The 21,787-nt window shown below is 46.7% G+C and overlaps 5 protein-coding genes across 5 annotated transcripts; 2 read left to right on the forward strand and 3 right to left on the reverse strand.

Annotated features, from left to right (window-relative positions):
- Positions 1 to 325: 325 nt before the first annotated feature.
- On the forward strand, positions 326 to 6,627 carry TREMEDRAFT_40446 (uncharacterized protein; the record flags this gene model as incomplete). Its single annotated transcript, XM_007006661.1, has 12 exons — positions 326 to 409; positions 602 to 695; positions 742 to 914; positions 960 to 1,797; positions 1,841 to 2,021; positions 2,064 to 2,143; positions 2,187 to 2,208; positions 2,250 to 2,297; positions 2,340 to 2,400; positions 2,451 to 6,031; positions 6,174 to 6,278; positions 6,326 to 6,627. 12 exons carry the CDS (start codon positions 326 to 328, stop codon positions 6,483 to 6,485), a joined length of 5,427 nt encoding a protein of 1,808 aa, XP_007006723.1. The 3' UTR covers positions 6,486 to 6,627.
- Positions 6,628 to 6,714: 87 nt separating this feature from the next.
- On the reverse strand, positions 6,715 to 9,673 carry TREMEDRAFT_12962 (uncharacterized protein; the record flags this gene model as incomplete). The annotated part of the gene is made up of 13 exons (XM_007006590.2): positions 6,715 to 7,317; positions 7,482 to 7,807; positions 7,857 to 7,875; positions 7,924 to 7,993; positions 8,038 to 8,111; positions 8,162 to 8,251; positions 8,299 to 8,328; positions 8,370 to 8,701; positions 8,845 to 8,923; positions 8,975 to 9,098; positions 9,257 to 9,365; positions 9,531 to 9,568; positions 9,630 to 9,673. Coding segments are annotated over 13 exons (1,938 nt in total), but the record flags the coding sequence as incomplete, so codon positions are not given.
- Positions 9,674 to 10,100: 427 nt separating this feature from the next.
- On the reverse strand, positions 10,101 to 16,263 carry TREMEDRAFT_33731 (uncharacterized protein; the record flags this gene model as incomplete). The annotated part of the gene is made up of 8 exons (XM_007006622.1): positions 10,101 to 10,239; positions 10,412 to 10,540; positions 10,707 to 11,421; positions 11,533 to 13,665; positions 13,718 to 14,647; positions 14,694 to 15,144; positions 15,221 to 15,758; positions 15,860 to 16,263. 8 exons carry the CDS (start codon positions 16,261 to 16,263, stop codon positions 10,101 to 10,103), a joined length of 5,439 nt encoding a protein of 1,812 aa, XP_007006684.1.
- A 196-nt stretch (positions 16,264 to 16,459) lies between these two features.
- On the forward strand, positions 16,460 to 18,195 carry TREMEDRAFT_45290 (uncharacterized protein; the record flags this gene model as incomplete). Its single annotated transcript, XM_007006678.1, has 5 exons — positions 16,460 to 16,848; positions 16,968 to 17,085; positions 17,244 to 17,336; positions 17,587 to 17,680; positions 18,029 to 18,195. Exons 1-5 carry the CDS (start codon positions 16,499 to 16,501, stop codon positions 18,193 to 18,195), a joined length of 822 nt encoding a protein of 273 aa, XP_007006740.1. The 5' UTR covers positions 16,460 to 16,498.
- A 366-nt stretch (positions 18,196 to 18,561) lies between these two features.
- Positions 18,562 to 21,662, reverse strand: TREMEDRAFT_64542 (uncharacterized protein; the record flags this gene model as incomplete). Its single annotated transcript, XM_007006770.1, has 5 exons — positions 18,562 to 18,575; positions 18,725 to 18,846; positions 18,946 to 19,053; positions 19,256 to 21,120; positions 21,213 to 21,662. The coding sequence occupies 5 exons, from the start codon at positions 21,660 to 21,662 to the stop codon at positions 18,562 to 18,564; spliced, it is 2,559 nt and encodes an 852-aa protein (XP_007006832.1).
- Positions 21,663 to 21,787: the final 125 nt, after the last annotated feature.

The raw sequence follows: 21,787 nt of genomic DNA on the forward strand, positions 1-21,787 counted from the left end.
TCACGGCCTTTCAAGCCTTTCGCCCTTGAATTCTTTCCTTTTCGGCTTTCCTGTTTCTCTGACGACACCTCCGGCGTTGTTTAGATATTGTATCACCATTTTCAGACTTTTTGGCATCGCATAATACAATATAGACAAAAAATTACCTATCGATTCGATCTTATACCCATAGACCGCGTGTCGCCACCATATTTTTATACGACCAAAAAAATTACACCACAAAGCGCATCCATCTCGACACAGGAAGAATAGAGGAGGATAGGAGTAGGATAGAAGGATAGCACTTTTACGGCTACAGAGCGTTACTTTTTGACCCTCTTCCAATATGACAATCACTTTTCCGTATTCCTCCGCTCCCACGCGGCAGGTCAAGGAGATCCAATTTGGGGTGATGAGTCCGGAGGAGATTGTGAGTAGTTGTTCTTCCAGCGTCCACTCCGATCCCTAGACTACGTCACGGGAGAGGATGGATCGCGTAGTTGGGATTTTGAAAGAGGAGGGAAAGAGAGAGAGGGAAGAGAGAGCCCTAGCGATATCGGACGTGTTGTTCAACCCTCCAGCGGATAAATAACATGTTCGGAACGCGGGCTGACACATATAGAAAGCATTCTCCGTAGCCAAAATAGAGCATCCCGAAGTCATGGACGAGAATAATCGGCAAAAAGTTGGAGGACTGATGGACCCGAGAATGGGCAGTACGTCCTAAAAGTCGTTGTCACTAACCTTGGCGTTGACCGTCAGCCATCGACCGGAACTTTAAATGCCAGACTTGTCTCGAGGGCATGGCCGAATGTCCAGGTCATTTCGGTCACATTGAGCTTGCACGACCCGTGTTTCATGGCGGGTTTATGGTCAAGGTCAAGAAGATCTTAGAGTGTATCTGTTTCAGTTGTGGCAAACTGCGTGTTGATGTGGTTAGTATAGCGGTCAAAGTGTGACCGTCGCTGACGCTTTTCTAGCGCGATCCTATGGTCGCTAACATTGTTCGTCGCGTGAAACCACAACATCGGCTAAAAGCTATTTGGGCCATCGCCTCGAAGAGAACGTCGTGTGAGACGGACGAACGGGACGATGAGAATGGTGACGCCACCAACGAGGCAGAGTTTCAAGCGGAGAAGGAGCTTGGCGTTCCGAAAGGTCATGGCGGCTGCGGTGCAGATCAGCCCCTGTGGAGAAAAGAAGCTCTGAAACTCATGGCCAAGTCCAAACCATCCACGACCGACAAGGACGAATCTGGCAGCGAGCTCGAGATCCGCTCCGTCTCTCCTGGGGAGATATACAACGTCCTTCGAAAGATCCCTGCCGAAGATCTTCACGTCATGGGTCTGAACATCGACTACGCCCGGCCAGAGTGGATGATCCTCACCGTCATGCCTGTACCACCCGCCGCTGTCCGACCCTCTATCTCAATAGATGGAGGTGCTATGCGGAGTGAAGACGATTTGACTTACAAGCTTGCTCAGATCCTCAAGACAAGTGCGACCGTTCGTCGACTCGAAGCTGAAGGTGTACCACCCAGTGTTGTCGACGAACAATTTGATCTGCTGCAGTTTCACGTGGCGACGTATATGGATAATGAGATTGCCGGTCTGCCGCAGGACATGCAAAAGTCTGGAAGACCTATCAAAGCTATCCGTGCGCGTTTGAAGGGTAAAGAAGGGAGGATGCGGGGTAATTTGATGGGAAAGCGAGTTGACTTTTCGGCCCGGACAGTCATCACCGGTGATCCAAACCTTCAGCTGGATCAGGTCGGAGTGCCGAAAAGTATCGCCATGACGTTAACATATCCGGAGAGGGGTGAGTGTCGTATCAATAATCAGTAACCCATACTCACTGATAGTGACGCCATACAACATCGTCTACTTGCAGACACTCGTCAACAATGGTCCCTCGACATACCCAGGCGCACGGTACTATGTCAAAGATACCGGGGAGCGGATAGACTTGAAGTACCGCAAGTCCGGTGAACCAATCAGTCTTCAATTCGGTTGGATCGTAGAGAGACATCTCAAGGATGGAGAGTGGGTGGTTTCCATCTGATTTCGCCACAGCTGACGCCTCAGTTTTGTACTATTCAATCGACAACCGTCTCTGCACAAGATGTCTATGATGTGTCACCGTGTCAAATTGATGAACTATTCCAGTATTTGATCTCCATGTCGCTTTCGTCATACGCTGACTCGCAGCCTTCCGTCTGAACCTCTCTGTGTAAGATGAATGACAGGCATGAGGCTTTTGCTAATCTCCAGAACGTCGCCATACAACGCCGATTTCGATGGTGACGAGATGAACTTGCAGTACGTGACTCGCCTATCTTCCCGTCTCACGCTGACATTCAGTGTCCCTCAAAGTGAGGAGACACGAGCGGAGTTGAGTCAGATTGCATGGGTGCCCAGACAGGTACATATCGCGCCCTTGTGCCGATTTGCGCATCATGCTCAGACTTGCAGATTATCTCCCCGCAGGCCAACAAACCCGTCATGGGCATCGTGCAAGATACGTTATGCGGTATCCGCAAGTTCACTCTCCGCGACAATTACTGCGACTGGAAACAGGTTCAGAATATCCTTCTCTGGCTGCCGGGCTGGGATGGTACGATCCCGACACCGGCTATCCTCAAACCAAAGCCCATGTGGACCGGAAAGCAACTCATGTCCATGACGATTCCCAAGGGAATCAATATCACGTTCAAGAACAACGAAAAGCCCTCTCCCATCGACATCACCGACGAGAATGTCCTCATCGACAATGGCGAGATCATCCACGGCACGATTGTCAAGAACATGGCAGGTAGTGCGAACAACGGATTGGTGCACGTCATATTTCGAGAGTTGGGACATGTCGCTGCGAGGGACTTCTTTTCAGCTTGTCAGATGATGGTCAATTTCTGGTTGTTGCACTACGGGTTCAGTGTTGGGATCGGAGATACTATCGTGGACACGGCTACGATGGCAGGAATCACAAATCGAATGGTAGAAGCGAAAGAGGCGGTCCAACGACTCATCGCAGAGGCAGAGGCGAATCGAATGAAGCCAAAACCGGGTATGACCATCCGCGAGACGCTCGAAGCTGGTATTGCGACCGAGTTGAACAAGGCTCGTGATTGGACGGGTAAAACAGCACAAGACAACTTGAAGGAAGACAACAACGTCAAACAGATGGTGGTATCTGGCGCCAAGGGTTCATTCATCAACATCTCCCAGATGACCGGTGTTGTCGGACAACAATTCGTTGAAGGAAAGCGTATCAATTTCGGGTTCAAACATCGTACTCTTCCTCATTTCCCCAAAGATGACTACGGTCCGGAGTCTAGAGGTTTCGTCGAGAACTCTTATCTTCGCGGTCTTACGCCTCAGGAGTTTTGGTTCCACGCGATGGGTGGAAGAGAAGGTTTGATCGATACTGCCGTCAAAACTGCCGAGACCGGATACATACAACGACGACTGGTCAAGGCGATGGAGGATTTGAAGGTCGCATATGACGGGACGGTGCGGAACTCAACTGGGGATGTCGTCCAATTCCTTTATGGTGAGGATGGTATGGACGGGGCGGCTATGGAGAAGCAAAGTTTCGACATCATTCGTCTATCAGATCGAGCTTTCGAACGTCGATACAAAATTGACGTCTTTGGTGGACCGGGTGCTGGGTTCGGAGAGAAGACGTTGGCCCCGGGGATCGACAAATCTTCTGCGTCTCTACAAAACTTGTTGGACGACGAATATCGTCAATTGAGGGAAGACCGTCAACTACTTCGACAGTACATCTTCCCGGACGGTAATCCAAGTCACCCGCTTCCCGCCAACATTCAGCGGATCATCCAAAACTCTCAGCAGCTGTTCAACGTTACTGTACATACGGTCAGTGACCTCGATCCTGTACATCTGATCGAGATGCGGAAAGGCCTTTGCGACCGTTTGGTCATTGTGCGAGGCGATGACAAGTTTAGCAAGATCCATCAGCATAATGCAACCCTCCTGTTCAACATCCTCGTTCGATCTCACCTTGCCACCCGCAGAATATTGGAGGAACATCATCTTACTCGGGAAGCGTTCGAGTGGGTGATCGGGGAGATCGAGCAGATCTTCAACAAAGCCGTCTGTGACCCTGCTGAAATGGTGGGGACGCTTGCTGCTCAGTCCATCGGTGAACCTGCGACTCAAATGACGTTGAACACCTTCCACTACGCCGGTGTCGCTTCAAAGTCAGTCACAGGTGGCGTGCCTCGATTGAAAGAGATCATCAATGTCGCCGTTAACATCCGTACGCCGGCGTTGAACGTGTATCTGGATCGTGAATACTCGCAAACGGAGAAGGCCGCTCATCAGATCATGCGAAAACTCACATATACTCGATTGAGAGATATCACCGCCAGTGTCGAAATCTTTTACGATCCCAAATTGGACAGCACGGACATTGAGGAGGATAAAGACTTTGTGGATGCTTTCTTTGCCATCCCGGACGAAGACATCAAATTGGAACAACATTCTCCTTGGTTGCTCCGTCTAGAACTGGACCGAGCGAAGGTGTTGGAAGGAGGGTACGAAATGTCTCAAGTCGTCAATGCCATTGTCGACACTGTAGGTAAAGATGTATTCGTCATTCACTCGGAAGACAATGCGGAGAAACTCATCATTCGTATTCGAGTGGTTTCGGATGAGAAAGAAGATGACCAATTGATCGGTGAAGAAGATATTTTCTTGAAGAAGATTGAGGGTACTTTGTTAGATCATGTCGAATTGGGTGGTATCACTGGTATTCAAAGAGTGTTTATATCTGAAGGCAAGCAAACTGTTCTTTCACAACAGGGAGAGTATGATCAAGAACGAGAATGGTTCCTTGAAACCGACGGTATCAATCTGAAAGAGGTATTGGCGGTGGACGGTGTCGATGCTGTGCGAACATATTCGAACAATTGTTACGAAGTTTATCAAACGTTGGGTATCGAAGCTGGTCGAAACGCATTATTCAAAGAATTAAACGGTGTCATCGAAATGGGAGGTTCATATGTCAATTATCGACATTTAGCTCTTCTCTGCGATCTCATGTGTTCAAAGGGTCAACTCATGTCAATAACTCGACACGGGATCAATCGAACGGATGCTGGTGCTCTTTCCCGAGCTTCATTCGAAGAGACTGTTGAGATCTTACTCGAAGCTGCAGCTGTTGGTGATGTGGATGATTGTCATGGTGTTGCCGAAAACGTTTTATTAGGTCAAATTGCACCTATGGGTACTGGAGCTTTCGACGTTTCTTTGGATTTGGAAATGCTCAAAGATGTAATTGTGGATCATCGTCTACCTGTTCAAAATATGATGGCTGCAGGAGTTTTAAGTGGAGGAATGACACCTGGTGGAGCCATGACACCATACGACGCGTTATCACCCATGTGGAATGGTCAAGGTTCTGTTGGAGCAGCCGCTTTCTCACCAATGCAAACTAGCAATAACGAAGAAAGTGGTGGATTCAATTATATGGGTTATGGAATGAGTCCAATGCAAGGTGGATTATCACCTGGTGGTGGTGGTGGTTATTCACCTTCTTCACCAACAGGATATTCACCAACTTCACCATTCGCAATTACATCACCAACATATTCACCTTCTTCACCATATCAAGGAAATGCAGGTTCAGCTTCACCTTGGATACCAAGATCTTCAACTAATGGTGGTTTGAATATTACATCACCTGCATATTCACCTTCTTCACCACAATATTCACCTACATCACCAATGTATTCACCTGCATCACCAAAATTTTCACCTTCTTCACCTACTTTTTCACCTTCTTCACCGAATTATTCTCCAGCTTCACCTGCTTATGGTGGTGGTGGTGGTGGTGGTTTAGCGAGGAATTCACCTTTTTCACCTGCTTCACCTGCTTATTCACCAACTTCACCAATGGGTATCACATCTCCTAGATATTCACCAACTTCACCGAAATATAGTCCTGCAAGTCCGGCTTTTTCACCTACCAGTCCGGTATATAGTCCGACTAGTCCAGCACCTTTCCAAGCTACCAGTCCTAGATATTCGTGAGTGTCTCGATCAACATCGTGTCAACCTCACCTATCATCTCGTTGAATCCTCCATCAATGTCGTAATCCATTATCGATGTGCTTCTACGGATATTTTTCAAACCCACTCTATGTGAATGTTTGAAGCTAACATTTACAGACCTAACAGTCCGACTTTTTCTCCCACATCACCAGTTTATTCCCCTACTTCACCCGTTTATTCACCTGCCAGTCCAGCTTTCTCTCCCACCTCCCCAGCGTACAGGTGAGTCATGAACAATGTTTGTGAATTGACTTTTGATTGACTTGCAGTCCGGCATCACCAGCTTACAGTCCTAATTCCCCAGCTTACTCCCCCACTTCACCCGCCGCCCAGGGTTCCAACGGTCAGCCACAGACGAATGGACAACCAGCGAGGAAAGGTTGGGGTACGTCAGGAGGTTATGGTACTTCACCCAGTTGGAAAGGTTAGAATAATCGAGTTGAAGTTATCTGAGAATAATGGATGATGGATGATGGATTGTGTGTGGATTGATTGGTCTCTCCTCAGTTGCTCTGATTGTACCCTTCGTAGTACTCTGCTAGTGATGCATGACTCGTACTTCTACTGCTACAACATGACCATGACTGGTAGGCAATGGCAACACGACGAAAAGAGATTAAGAGTGATGTACCAGATACTAACAAATACTTCAACAAATCTATCTAGGTCGAAAGAAAGCTTTGATACCTTCTGCTTTCCGTTTAACCTGTGCTACAGGAGCTCGTCGAGGTTCAACCCCTTCTTGAAGGTCTTTGGCAAAATGATAATCTTCATGTTCTTGCTGAACCTCTCTCATCCTCTTATTTCTTTCTTCTACATCAACGACATCCTCCCCTTCCATCGACCCAAAGCGTGAAAGTGTGAACCTTTCCTTACATCGAGGACAAGACCATGTCTCTGCGTCTTCCTGCTCTGCTGTGCCGACCACGATGTCTGACACCACGTCTGGTGGGTCCGCATCGACTTTTGTTACTTCCGATAAGGAAGGGGAGTTAGTCGAGTTTCTTAGGAATGTCTCCAACACCGTCTTTCGTTTTTCTTTCCCAGTGTGTAACGTTGGTAATCGAGGTTTCTTCATCGGTGATTCTCCCTTCGGCGGTGGTGTCGATGTGGACGTCTGAGCTTCTTCAGATGGCGGATGAGGCGATTTGGATCGTAGACGTTCGTGTGGACGTTTCAGATTAGATGGATTGGAGAAAAACCCTTCGATTCCTTTTTGACCATCTTCAAGTTTTTCTAAACCGTTGAAAGCTAAAGCCATCTTTATTGTCAGCTATACCACCCCCTTCAATGATCAGTCCACTTATGATCCCCTTGACCAGTCGCCTCATTGTATGTAGACGATCAGGCAGGATACAGTAGAGTAAGCGAATATGAGGTCAGGACAGTGGAGGGAAATATACGCAAGTGATCAAAATAACCCACATTGTTCACCTTCATACTCCCATGTTCCATAGGTTGACATACTTCCGCCCATAGCTTACTGGCGTACTTGACTATATACTCTGTCGACAAATCCCTTGTGAAAGGAAAAGGAGTTTGACGAGATCGACTTGCTTCACCACCCGTACGATGTGACAGAACCAGAGTTTTGGGCCATAGACCTGGAGATACCTCTCGAGCTTCTCGTAATCTCACGTTGAGTTCACCAGAGAGGACTTGGATCCAATGTAATCCTTGAGCGGGGGTCGTCACTGCCGGACGGGTGTTTTTGCTTGCTAACATCGATTTGGTTGTCACGCGTTCTTTGACTGGTCATCAGAACCACACTTTCATTGAACTTTGCACAATGTAATTTACCCTCGGTGTGGTCAATCCCCTAGACGTCAGCTCAAATGGATGATCTGCTCGAGTTGAAAGCACGAACCCTGATGATGTTATAGACCCAAACGCTCTCTTCTCCAAATCTCCGTTGTAATTCGTCCAAGGGGACTGTCCTACCCGTCAGATCATCGAGATCTGGAATACCCTCAGAACTCACAGCATATCGCCGACAGTCTTGGCCCCGTATTCAGTCGCGATCGCATTTCCTAATTTACCGCCCAAAAAACGGATCTACTATCAGCTGTGACCTAAGCCGCTATAAACACTCTTGGACAACTTACATCTGTAAAGTCCATATTTCGTAGGAAAGCCGGGGTCGCAGCTATGCGCAGGACAGTTTGATTATTCGGTTTTTTCCACGCCGAGCACAACTACTAACTCAGCAAGGCGTAGAATAAACCTCCTGGCGGGCACTCACCTTTGCCATAGCTTTATTATGTGCTATGCCCTGTACATCAGAGAATGAATGACGATCCATGAGTTACTTACAGCTGAGCATGTGTAATGTAATCGTTTATACACCTCTGCACGAAGCTCCGACATGATCTCAGCGCCGATACAAAGTGCCCAATCTTCCCACTTTCCTTCCGGCTCTTGCGACCCGTCCGGTTCCTCTATTCCTAACGCGGGATCAGTCTCACCGTCGATAGGAAAAACGTTGCCAGAGTTCTGCCAATTGACCGGTGGTGCGGTAGGAAGGGCCGAGTCGAGTCCTTCCGGCGCATCTGGAGGGACTTGGGAGAGATAGGGGAAACGTTCTAGTAGACGTTCGAGGACTTGGGTAGTGAGATCCAAGAAAGCTTCGTCGATCGAGGCTTTTTCTACAACGTCAATCTCTCTTTTTCATCCCGCCTAATTCACATCTCCTTCAAGCCTTGGGCTTCAGATACGAACGAAACATGTCTCAAAAGGAACTGGACGTGGATGATGGGGAAGATGACGGAATGATGTTCGTCAGACTGACCAATCTCTCCTCGAGGTACCATCTCTTTGAAGATGGCCAAGATTTTCAAACTTTCTCGGCGATACGGATCTAATGACACCTGTGTTCATATCAGACCATAGTAGACGTATAATGTAATGTTCGCACCCACCTTGTGCGTCCGAGGGTCAACTTCACCCCAATAACCAGCTTCAGCTTCCCCGTTCCGATACGTAGCAACGTGTTGAACTACTAAATGAGGGCACATTTTCTTGGCTTCGTCAATGGTGTTGAATCTGAGCTCAGTGTTGGTTCATTTTTGGTGATTGAGGCATGGTAGCCGTATGAATGTGCTCAGTGACCATCCTGAAGATCGGGCAGAGGAAGAATGTACATGGCAAGAGAAAGAGAGAGGGAGGGAGGGAGAGGAGGAAGGGGTAAAAGAAATACTCACCGTTTAATACCATATTTCCTCGCAGGATAATTAACAGCTATAATACTCTGCCATTGCGCACATATCAAAGGTATGTCATCAGGTAAACCAAGCCGAACTTGTTCGAATTCTAATGATCAGATGTTTATCCATCCATGAATCAGATATCTACTACGTCATAGGGCAACACCCAATCAAATGGATGACTGGATGTGCGTAGAGAGACACTCTTATATGGATATCTCAGTGCTTTTATATAGGTAATAGAGAAAAGGGATCATGAGAAAAGACTTACGAGCATAAGCAGCATCTATATCACAATGAGCTATAGTTCTCAAAGGGTTGCTGTTCTCAGCTTCCCTCTTCTGTCTGTTTATTCTCTTCGACCACTCACAATACTGTCATAGATGCCGAACTGAGGACATGTCTGTAAGTAGGCGTATCTGAACGCCTAGATGGACCAGGTTGAGAAAAGAAAGACATTTAAAAGTAGATAAGTTAGAGTCACTCAATGGCCTGGGTGATTGTCACTTTTGTAACCCCATCTCTGCCTTGATTGCTTTCCGTCGGAAAAAGACCCGATCGTAATTGTTGAAGTGGCAATAGGAGGTTGTCCTAAGCGGCGCGCCTAACTTTTCTTTGCACAGTGGTTTCCAACAGTAATGCTTTGCCACCGAGTGTCACCCCTCACAACACAACTACGATCAAGATAACCGTCAGTACTTGCTACCCCAAGTAGAGAACGAGTACTGATGCAGTGCTATCTTTGAGTAAAGTAACAGGTGAGGGATCATCATGCACACAAAAAACAGTTTGAGAGAAAAGTATCAATCACTTCATATGCTACATGAACAACAAAAGATTATCACAGACAAGACCAACCACCTGCGTCTGAAGTCAATTCGAGTTTCCTCGCTGTTAAATGTGGAATGGTATGTTGTAACCAAACCGCACGTCTCAATTCGTCTAATCGACCAAGATGGAGGTATTGTCTTTGTCCCCGTCTGTGAGTTAGTACTTGTTCACTGACTGATCTATTCCTCTTTCCCTACATTGTATTCCCCTTCTCTGCGTTTCCCTCATGGCATCTCTGTGGGAATTCTGACAATGCGAGACGGCATGTGGAAAGATCTGCAGGGGAGAGTGAAGGGAGCAGAATATCAAAATATAACCCACCTCATGTGAACGTCCAGTTCACCATGTTGATCGAGATATGGCATAGGACCAAAAGATCCACTACCAGCATAGAGATACAAAATATGCCATCGTTTAATATCGACAAACATTCCTACGGCTGCACCGCAGCTGTAAAGTCAGTAACCGACACCATCAATGACTAACTCATAGGACGCTTCACTATGCTCGGAGCACGTAAAACTGAAAGAGGAATATCAGACAAAGAGTAAGACGAAACAAGAATGTAAGAAACAAATATATTAGAGACTGGGAAAGGAATGAGATCAAAACTCACTCTCTCATATGAATATTACACTCTCCTTGTTCTCCTTCAGAACAACAATCACCTCCTAAACATAAAAACGTTCCACAAAACAAACAAACAGCCGGCCAAGTAGGTTTAATCCCACAATTAGTACATCTCATCTCGAAATATCTCATCACCATTTCCTCCAACAATCTAGGTAATTTGAATAATTCGTATTTTCCCGGATATTCCAACGGCGGTACTGTCCTCCCTTGTAAAGCCCATTGATTTATCCATCTTGCCACAATAGGACTTTCCGTCGAACGAGGGTTTGCTAATGTTTCTTTCGGACTTGGAATGACAAGTAGTTCAAGTAATTGACGATATTCACTTTTACCTTTTGTTTCAATAAGTTGAAGAGAAGGATATGTACCTGATACAGAATAAAATATTATAGAGCATCTTCGCAGGAAAGATATAGTGTATGAATATAAGAGTTTCGATAACCATTCGTCGGAAAGATGAGTTAAAACTAATTCTGTATCTGGAAAAGGACCTGCGTTTCGGAGTACAGCATACATTATAGGACGAAAATCGGCAAAGATTTCCAAAGCATCTTCCAAGTTTGGGTCGGTGGGAGAAGGAATAGGTGTTGATGTTGATCTACCTAAACAACGTCGAACGTGGACACTTACACCTAACATGACTCGAGTGAGTTCGGCGTAATAACTCATAAGTATCACGCTGTGTAATAGATCGGGAGCTATGGCAGCTGCTTCGATCACCATAGATAGAGGATGTCGTAACAGAAGTGGAGTGGATAACATGGAAGCACGATACCAATCAGGTAGAAATCTTGCGAAAATTCCAACACGAAGAGAAGCACGATCATACTTCATCCCGAAGAATACGTCCAGTTCCAATTGTAACATTCCTATCAAATGTTTGATAAGTTTTGTGGTCGTCTCGGGTACTTGTTCAGCGACCGATTTCATATCGCCTCGTAATGGATATCCTCGTTGAGTGACTTCGACACACGCCACAGTATACGATACGATATCTTCTGGTACGTACATATGAGATTTTCTTCCTCGAAGTCGTTGAGATTGTTCGGATAAAGCTCTGGCTAGAGCACGGAATTTGTCGATCATTTTAGCTGAATTACGCATCGCTCGTCTGTTTTCCAAGTCAAGAGTAGAATGATAGAAAACACAATCAGTGAACCAAGGTGCCAACTCTCCCGTTTCGATATGATAATCCCATATTTTTCCACTGTCTCTGACACGTAGTAGACTCTCCTCGCATACGAGACGTATCTTTTCGTTGAGGGTGACGGGAAAGCCTGGATTGGATTTAGATGGTTGTATGAGGGGTAATGTTGATGATTTGGTCGGTTCGACAGGGATGAGAACGTTTCCTATACTCTTGCATAGAGGACATAGATATTCTTGACGCATCGCGTTCTCCGGATGATGCCGTTGGACCTGGGTAGAGTGTCGATGACGAGTAGCGTCAAAATATGTTGTCATACAAATGTCGTGCATCATATGACCACAGGCTGACATGTGCACGCCGAAACGTAAACCAGTAGAGGGATGAGCTTGAAACGGTACTGGGTCTTGTGGTAAAAGTGTATCATCCGCACCACGGATCGGCTCGCTTGAAGATTTTGAAGGATGTGACGAATCGTTGTTATGGACACGGTCATTCACCACATCCCTTAAGATTCTACTCGGCTGTAAAAGCGCCAACATTCCTCCCGGCTGTTTGGAAGACACTTGTTCTTGACAAACGATACACTGACCATAGGTCACGATTTCCTCATCTTCCATTTCTTCCGTCAAATCATCATCATCGTCCAACAGATTCGCAGCGAACTGGGTTTGTCGCTGGGCGAATTCGGCCATGAGAGCTTTTTGTCTCTCAGCAGCATTGGTCTTAACCGCCGGAGCAGGTATTACCTGTTTGGATACTTCCCTCTGTCTCCGATAGTCTTGAGTCATGTCGTCCGGTAACTGGGTCACAATGGTGTTGAGGATATAGTCAATCTTGGGACGGAAGGCTTTGAACGTCTCGTTGGTCTGCATGAGCCAAAGTCTTTGAAAAACACTAAAGCGAGGATTGTCACCACCGACACGCAAAGACCATCCAGCAAAGCACTGTGGAGAGATGGCCAAGGCGACCATAGTGAGATGAAGAGCGAGGTCGGTGATAGATTCGAGTTGTGGATTTTCTCCAAACATGAGACAGTGAGTAAGAAGATAGCCAATGAAGGCCGGCATAGTTTGGTCGTAGAAGCCTTCATAAAGATTTGAGAAAGCTGATCCTTTTGGTGGGATCTTGAGGGGAGGTGGGAGAATTAGAGGATTTTCGACCTCAGGATGCAGTCGTTTGGCCTCTTGAATGAGTCGGTTTTGCACCGTACGATGCTCATTGCGAGTGTAGTGTCGCCAGTAAGGATCGACCTCGGAGTAAAATTCGGGTTTTAGAACGTACACGCCAGTTGCAGTCTCTGTAGGTGCACGAAGGTCTGCGATATCTTGAAGGATAGGAGTGATGGATTTGTCTAAACTCTTTTCCGGTAGCTTTTTGCATAACTCGGAGAAAGTCATACTGTTGAGTGCCAGTAAATGTATGAGATGACAACGAGTTATTTCGTCTCGTGTGACGTTCCTGATGATTCTGGTATCACAAAAGAGGCTGATGACGAGGAGTACGAGCTCTTCCAAGATCGCCGCGTATTGACGAGGGTGACAAGCTTCTGAGATCCAATTTGAAGCTTTGGTGGCGTCTCCTCGGAACAGGTTGGTGAGTTCAAATTTATCGATCAAGGCAGTCATGAACATGACCGGTCTGAGGGTACATAGACCGAATTGGAGAAGAAAGAAATCCTGATCGAGGGTCGCTTCACGGAAAGCGATATCTCGGTAATGTGTTACCTGACTGCGCATGGCGACACCATTTTTCCTCCACATGTCAGCTTTAACATGAGCGAAGACGGCGAATTCTTGATCAGTCAGCTTCAGTCTTGTTTCAAGAAATGAACAACAAAAGCTTACTTGTGAGAGGGACCTCTAGGAGTGTAAGCTTATCAATGGTAGGATCGCCTAGATCCGAACGGAACAGCATTGCGTCGACGAAGTCATCAAAACTCAAATCTTGTCCTTCCTCATCTTGAAAGTGGGCTACGGCCGGCGCCCAGCGAAGAAGTTCAGCAAAGAGTAAATGAAGGTAGTGATGGAACGAGAATGCCTTGATGGTCATGACGTCGGTCTGAATGAGCTTGCACTTGACCCCTTCGAGTAGGACGTTGGAAACGATGTGGAGGGCCGGGGGGTAATATTTTTCAGGATCCAAGATTTCAGTGACCATATTTTGATCATGTAGGATTTTGGTCAGGACTCTTGATAAAGCCGTCAACATTTGATCAGAGTTGGCAAACTGGAAACTCGAGCCGAAATCCCTGCAAGCTCTACTCATTTCTCCGAGGACAACAAAAGCTTTCGGCCAATCGACCTCGAATTCGACGTGTTCTCCCATTTCTCTAGCCTGAGATTGCATAGCGACGAAGATATTGGCGAGGGTAAGAAAACGATCGAAAAGTGATGGAACCCGTACCACGAGCCGTTGTAGTCTTTCATTCTTGAGTAAACGTCGGATGTGTTGCATGATGACCGCTCCTTTCTTGCTGCGAAAAGCATGATTACGATCCGGGTTTATACGGACCATAGCTTCAGCTTCGGGGTGAAGGTCACCAGGACGCAGAGCGGGAACGCGGAGTCGATCTTCCACCATTTGTAATGTGTACCAAGCGTATGCAGTATCGACGACGATGTTGAAAAGCTGAGCTCGTTCGGTGGCATAGAGTGAAGCCACAGGATCCGGAAAGAGTTGACCAGCCAGGGAATGAATCAACATTGCTTCAATGTCGCGGTCATAGTAGATGAAATATTCGAACAGTCTAGGGTAGTTGATGGAGAATCGACATGCTATGGTGTCAGTCGTTTCCAACGTTTTCTTATAAGAAACACTCACCGAAGGAATTTCTGGCCGTTTCACCCAGAGTACACAAGTGTGTATAGATGGAGCGCAAGTCTAAGCGGGACTCTCTCCATAGTCTCACATCAAGGTAAAACAGCCAGTCCAGCCGAGTAACCTTTTGTCCTCTGATGGGGAAGGGACGTTCCAACTCGAGGTCCTGTAAATCGCTAGGGAAAGGAGTACCCTCACTACCTGAAGTGACAGCGAGCATGGGTAGTCTGGGTTCTAAAAGTGCTCTGAGGAGTAGTCGACGAAAAAGTTCAATATCACCCCCGATGGTTGTCTCGCACATGTGTCGTAACCATTGAATAAGTGCTGCCCCCATGTCTTCTTTACAGACGTCATTGGATTTACGGAGAGAAACAGTGAGATCGATAAGGCGCATTGATGAGGCAGCGTGAAAGGCTTTGAAAGGGTTATGTGTGGTGACCAAAACGAGACGACCCTGACAGTAAGTTTTGATTCGTATTTCACCATCATCAATGTATTCGAGTAGTGTGATGCGGATATACTACACTCACCATCAAATCCAATTTACGTCTCATGGTAGCAGCTACTTCAGGGGTACAACCTAAGGCCACTTGCATTTGCCTCTCGACTTCCGGACCGGTATGCTTTTCGTCCGTGATGACTGTAACACTCCATCTTCCATGGGATCTTCGATCCTTTGGTTCTGCCGTCTGATGAATATGAGTGAGCATGTCGTTGAGATTTGCGGGTAAATCTCCGTATTCATTAGGCAATAAGCTATGTGAAAAGCTGTTGATGATTGCCTCCAAAGTGACGCATATTGTTTCGTATAAATTGGTGGTGAGGGCTCTTGTCAGACCTGGGGTGAGGGAAGTGTATTCTATTGCATGGTCGATTAAAGTTTGACCGGGTTGAAGAGGAGGATGATGTTCACATCCTAGTGATTCTGGTCTCCAAGCAGAGGGATCGTTACAATCGCAAACTGTACTAAAGCCGATTGCCGTACCGAAGAGAACCTCATGACCTTCATGGTCCGAAGCGTTGAAACAGTTTGTGCATAGGACGGATAAAGCATCGGCTTGACATGTCCTGTGAAAAGTCAATACATACCCCCTTCCTTTATAAGAACTTTGAATGGATAACATTCCTGATGAAGACCATGATTGTGTGATGTATGAAGAAGGACTCACCGACAGCTATAAGTTTTAGCACCCTTAGGTAAAGTTTTATCACACCTCATCCCTGGAGATTTTGCCCTCTCTAATCCGACTTTATGAAGTATGTCCAATTGTCGATCTCTCAAGGCCCAATTACGTTCCAAGCCATCTTGATCAACGATGGCATATAGAGGTGGGTCATCACCGTTACACATGTATAAATGAGGATAGCTTTTTATCCCTATCGCGGTGTATAGATCTTGCACAACGGTCGATCGAGCTCTGAGGCTGAACTCGGCATTGTTGCGAACGTGTTGGTGAGTGAGGGTTTCCCATAGCTTGCGGAGGGGAGCACGGTCTGAGCGGTCATTCTGAGGCAAAGGCTGGGAAGGTGTTCCATCGTTGGGACCGCTGCTGGAAGGTCCTGGGAGAGACATTGTGATGGCCAATACGACTGTGAGGAGGATAAGATGGGAGATGAGAAGAGTGGAGAAGGAGAAATGAGGGTAAAGTATAAGGTAGTAAGTACAATGTAAGCGAGGAAGACGAGGAGGGCAGGCGAGGTGTTGCATGTTGCACGTCATTGTTTTCCACCTGTAACCCTTATCATCATCAACCTTTCTCTCTAAATCTGTTAATATTATACTTGGACATCTATCTACAACGTCTAACATGTCTAGCCGTCCTTCTTCTTCAGCGGCTCATCCACCAGCTCCAGCTCCTACCGTCCCTCAAGCCATACACCAACTCGCTATCCCCAATCCCACTCTGATAGATTCTCATCTCCCAACATACCTCCTTCCATGTGTCTATGACGTCTTGCGTCAATCCACAGCTCATGCCATAGCTAAGAAGCGCAAAGCGGAACAAGATTTGGTAGATGAAGGCTTGATAACATTCTCCTCTCTGTCGCTGGAAAAGGGGAAAGGTAAGGCTGAGGTGGAAGAGGGTGTGGTAGATGAGGAATTGACCAAGAGATTGGAGAGGATAGGTTTGATGGTCGGGGGGTATATCGCGGAAAAGTGAGTCTTCCAATTACTTTCTCTTCTCTCTTTGATGAGTGAGAGAATGATAGATGGAAGAGAAATAAGATGAGAGAGGGGATACTTAAATGGTTATAGGTAGACGGCTGATTGAACAGGTTGACATTGGCTCGACCACCATTAGCATCACAACTAGATGTGATCAAGTTTATTTGTAAAGATTTATTCTTGTTTGTATATAGCAAACAGATTGATAATCTTCGAACGAATCATCGAGTGAGTCTCAAATCCTTCCTCTAGACCGTCCACACATTCCACTTCCCGTACCAGCACAACATTCCATGTTACGGACCCATCAATCAGTCAAAAAGTATGCGAAGTGAGAGGAGTGAAGGGTTATTGGAGGAGTGGATTTGAGTTAAACTAATGAATAGGGAGTGTTCGTACTACAATCTCATATATTTCCTCCTCTAGCTTCCTTGTCATCTCACAAAGGTCAAGCTCATGATCAATCCATTGCCCCTATGGTAAGTCATCTCTCACTTCTTCCCAAACCCCTCTTGACTCATACCCCACACTCACCTCCGGAATATGAGTGAGTTCAAGTGTGAGCTTGTTCGGACAACCGTGAGACTCTAAACTCAAGAAAGTGATAAGATGTGGAGATATTGAATGGGTGAAGCAAAGACAGGATGAGGAGATACTCAAACGGACTAGTTAGGAATTTGAAAAGACAGGAATTGGCCAGTGGAAAGAGAGGTGCGTGCTTATGTACAGCACTTAGTCTTTCCTCAAGCTCTGATACAAGGTGCTCTTGCAAGATTAGGTCTTCCATGTTATGTCACAGCCGAATCTTCGACTTTACCTCAATGTAAGTTTCTTCTTCTCACACATCTCAACCTTCTTCCTGACTTGACTCTTCACCAATATCTTCCCTCACAACCCTTTCACAGTCGCTATTCGTACATCTTCTCCTGGCAACGATTTACGGCTCCTCGACTTGTACCCTGGGATATGAGAAAATGATTTTCTCATCACATTCCCATCTACGGCTGTTCCACCTATCCCCGGAATGTGACAAGATAATATTCTTATCATTTCCTCATCAAATATAGACATCCCCTCGACTTATCTCTCTCAAACATGTTAATCTTTCTTTCCTCGAGGTATTGAATGATGAAAACAAAGAAGGAAAAGATAAAAAAAAGCTGATATCAAGGTACATTCCAAATCCGGACTGTTAAATCTACTCAACCTCCCACTCCTGAAACTCAATCGGGTACACCTACCACTGCTGATACCGCTGCCAAGGATGGACCAGAAGATTCTGTAAAGACTCAAATGGGAGGTACAGGGTTAGGTATAACAGGTGCACCGGTTTCATGAGTTCGTATACCATAGCGTATATGCATAATATCGAGTAGTCACTTACTCACACAGTACAACATACCAGCTGGGCCGTATTGACCATATTGGAGTAATTAGCAGCAGTAAGTACGAAATCTGACGGAGATGACTGGCGACCAATAAGTCGAGAACGGTTCATATCATACGTTACATAGGAGAGAAGCAAGACACAGCATGCAGCAGGGGGGGCAAAGGTAGAAAATTCGTACATTTGCATCTTAATGTCATTATCACTTCCATGCACTTGAACTAAATAATACACCCCCTGTCGTAGATTTTTGACCTCATACGACAATTGACTATCTACAGAAACCTGGGCATTCGTATTACTATCTTTGCGTATCATTAATTTCTTGGATCTGAAAGTCAGCGCTGAGAATTCTTCTCAGATGGAGGCAAGTTGATAGACTGAGTGGGTGTTTGACATAAGACAGATAAGTCGGGCGAGAGAGAAAAGGGAAAAAGGTGGATGACAGGTAAGAATGGAGACAAGTAAATGCAAACTGACCATCCCTGGGAACTTGTGACATCCAGATTCTAGATTTGAACACCCTGAAATTCTCTTTTGTAAGATCACGGAAATCTACCCGTTTGTCCGCTTTGAAGTAAAACGTGAGTTTGCGTCGGTCCCTACTAATCAGCAACGCTCCAACCTCCACAAATCCAGCTTTGATCCAGGGAAAGTAACACCGGGTGGAAGACAAATGGATAGGAGCGAACAACACTCACCATTGATATTCCGCATCAACTATGTGCATTGGCATACCCCTTTGTTGTACCTTTTCACGACATATCATCATTGCTTCGTATTCATCCTTGAGCTTGTCCATCATACGTCTATGCGTCAGTCGAGATGATCGTTCACATTCCGCCCTTAGTATTTTCACGCGCTGACATCAAATGCAAGGTGAAGTGAAGCAATGCGATCTCTGGTACTGAACCAAAGATGAGTTTCAATTTGATGAATGCTCCAGAAGACAAGGAGAAGGAACGCCCACGCGAGGAGGAGAGCAGAGAGTATGACGGAATGTACACTCACGCCTGTTCTTCCGGTCCCTGACTACTTTTCGTAAAAATCCTCTTTGGCATGATCTCCCTCGTTAAAGGTCCTTTATTTCCGTTACTCAAATCCAGCTGTCCGTTCGCACCAACACCCATCAACAAATTTTCCAAATCATTCCCACCAATTTCTCCAGACGGTCTAGACCTGTGATTTCCTACACTTCCCATTTTGATCCCCAAACCCCCTTGTCCAGCCGCCTGAGCCATACCGGGTGGCTGATGTTCTCTCGCGCCTGATAACAACGCTGCGGTAGCCTGTTTCTCCTGCCACTCGCGAACATCGACGGGTGTCAGTTGGTCATACACCACCGTACCTAAATCACTTCCCCTGTCGGCTTCTACGATGACCCAATCGCCATTACTGATCAACAGAGTGGGGTCGGGACAATAGAAAACATCCCTTCGACCAGCTTTGAAAGTTACGATGTAGAGAGCAGTTGTGGGCGGTAGATTCGTGAGAGGTATCCCTCTACCTAGGTCGGACAGGTTGAGAGATGAGAAATTTGGAGAGGCAGGTTGAGTGGGAGAAGTAGGACCGGGTGGAGCGCCAGGATAAAAGCCCGCTGGAGGACCTGGGAAAGGCATGGGTCGAGGAAAGTAATTGAATCCCATAGGCGGTGGACGACCATAGGTGGGAGGACCAAGATTTACAGGGGAAGAAGGGATAAATGGAGGGGCATTACGAAGTGTGTGAGCTGGAATAGCACCGAAGCCTTGCTGAGGTGGATTGAAAATGTGAGGGTCGAAATTGATTGGACCGGTCCCAGTAGGACCTTGAGTACCGAGAGGAGAGGTGGGCATGGGCTGGTTATTTCGATCTCTGCTTCGGTCAGGACTAGCATGCAGAGGTCCGTACGGCGGAACTCCTCTTCCGAAATTGGTACCAAGTGCTTGGATGGGTGAATCCACTTGTGGCTCGAAAGAGAACCGACTTCGAGACGAAGATGACCCTCGGTCTACAGCAGGTTGTAGAGCCCCGCCCCGCCCACGATTACTGAAAGGTCCAAAATCATGATCATCGTCGTTGTGATTGAGGAGTGATACGGGAGGAAGACTTGAAGCGGTATGAGTCTTGTGAGGTCGTCCAGCTTCAATTTCCACGCCCCTTCGTCTACTTTCGTCTATTTCTAATGAAAGAGCATTGCCCAGAGCATTACCCAAACGTTCTGATAAAAGAAGATCTTCATCTGAGAATCCCGACGGTCCTAGCCCACGACTGGGATGAGCACTGATATTGGTCATAGCCTCGAAACCGAAATCTCTTCTTCCTCCTGGACCACCCACGACGGAAACGCTGTGTCGTCTACTGCTTGAACCGGATTTCCCGCCGCTGGGATCGAACCCCACAGTCGTAGGCCAAGCTGGTTGTAAAGCTTTTGCCACCGAAGAAGAGAGAGCAGATGTAGGAGGACCCCAGTTGGCACCGTAAGTAACACTTTGAGCAAATCGATTCGATGAAAGAGGTTGAACGCCAGGGGATTCTCTACCCAGTGTTGACATATGACGAGCAAAAGGTGACACGTTAGAGCCGCTCTCGGGAGGATTGAAATGCGCAGGGGAGAACGCTCCAGAGTTTCTCAACTCGGAAGTGAAAGGCTTGTTGAACCAATCTCTGTTGGCCACCGGGGGTCGAGTGAGCATTGGTCTTGCGCCAGTAGCGAGTGACTGGGATCTAGAACGAGAGATATGAGCTTCTGCTCTTGGTGGACTTGGAGGTCGATTATTCCCAGAGGATTCCGCAGGACTTGAGCTGGGTGAGAAGGTGGGGTAGGGCGATCCGGAACCTGAACCGAAACTGGGATTCTCTTCAGTGTGAGATGACAACGCTCTTGCGAAACCAACCTGTATCTCGTCAGCATTTTCAAGCGAGGTTGACAAGCCATCTATGTCATTATACGATTCAATCAGGGGTTTTGAATAGGGCGTTGACTCACACCATAGTCGCGTGGATCGGCCACTGAGAAACTGTTTGCCCTCGTCTGAGTGCCCCCCACTCCAAGAGCTAATCCGAACCTACCCGAATTACGGGATCCACCAATAACACCATACTCATTCGCCCCAACACCTGGACTACCACGACCAGAAAGAGGGTTGGAAGCCGGAGAAGGAAACCTTTCTCCTGCAGGTTGAGATGCAGCACGAGCTTTGAAAGTCGTTTGTAATGACGCGGCTCGGGTGGGGGTTGGTCGTAAGTTTGAAGGGAGGATGGGCGCAGAGTGGGGGGTAGGAGAGGAAGATGGGAGTGATAAGTGAGTGAGGTTGGGATAAGCTTTAGTGGATAAAGGTGGATCTTTAGGACTTGGTGCTGAGGGAGGGTGAGTGGGATTAGGTGATTTGGCAAGAAAGGAAGAAGATTTTGGAGAAGTAGGATTGGTGTTTATCATTGTGAAGAATATTCGAGTTGGGTTGAACGAAAAATGAATCCCGATATTCACAACATTCTTCTTATCATCTGTGTAGGATTAATAAAGAGTATAGAGGTTTGGTATATTCTTCATGTATATCTGGA

Source organism: Tremella mesenterica (assembly GCF_000271645.1).
Source record: "Tremella mesenterica DSM 1558 unplaced genomic scaffold TREMEscaffold_11, whole genome shotgun sequence".
Classification (NCBI taxonomy): domain Eukaryota; kingdom Fungi; phylum Basidiomycota; class Tremellomycetes; order Tremellales; family Tremellaceae; genus Tremella; species Tremella mesenterica.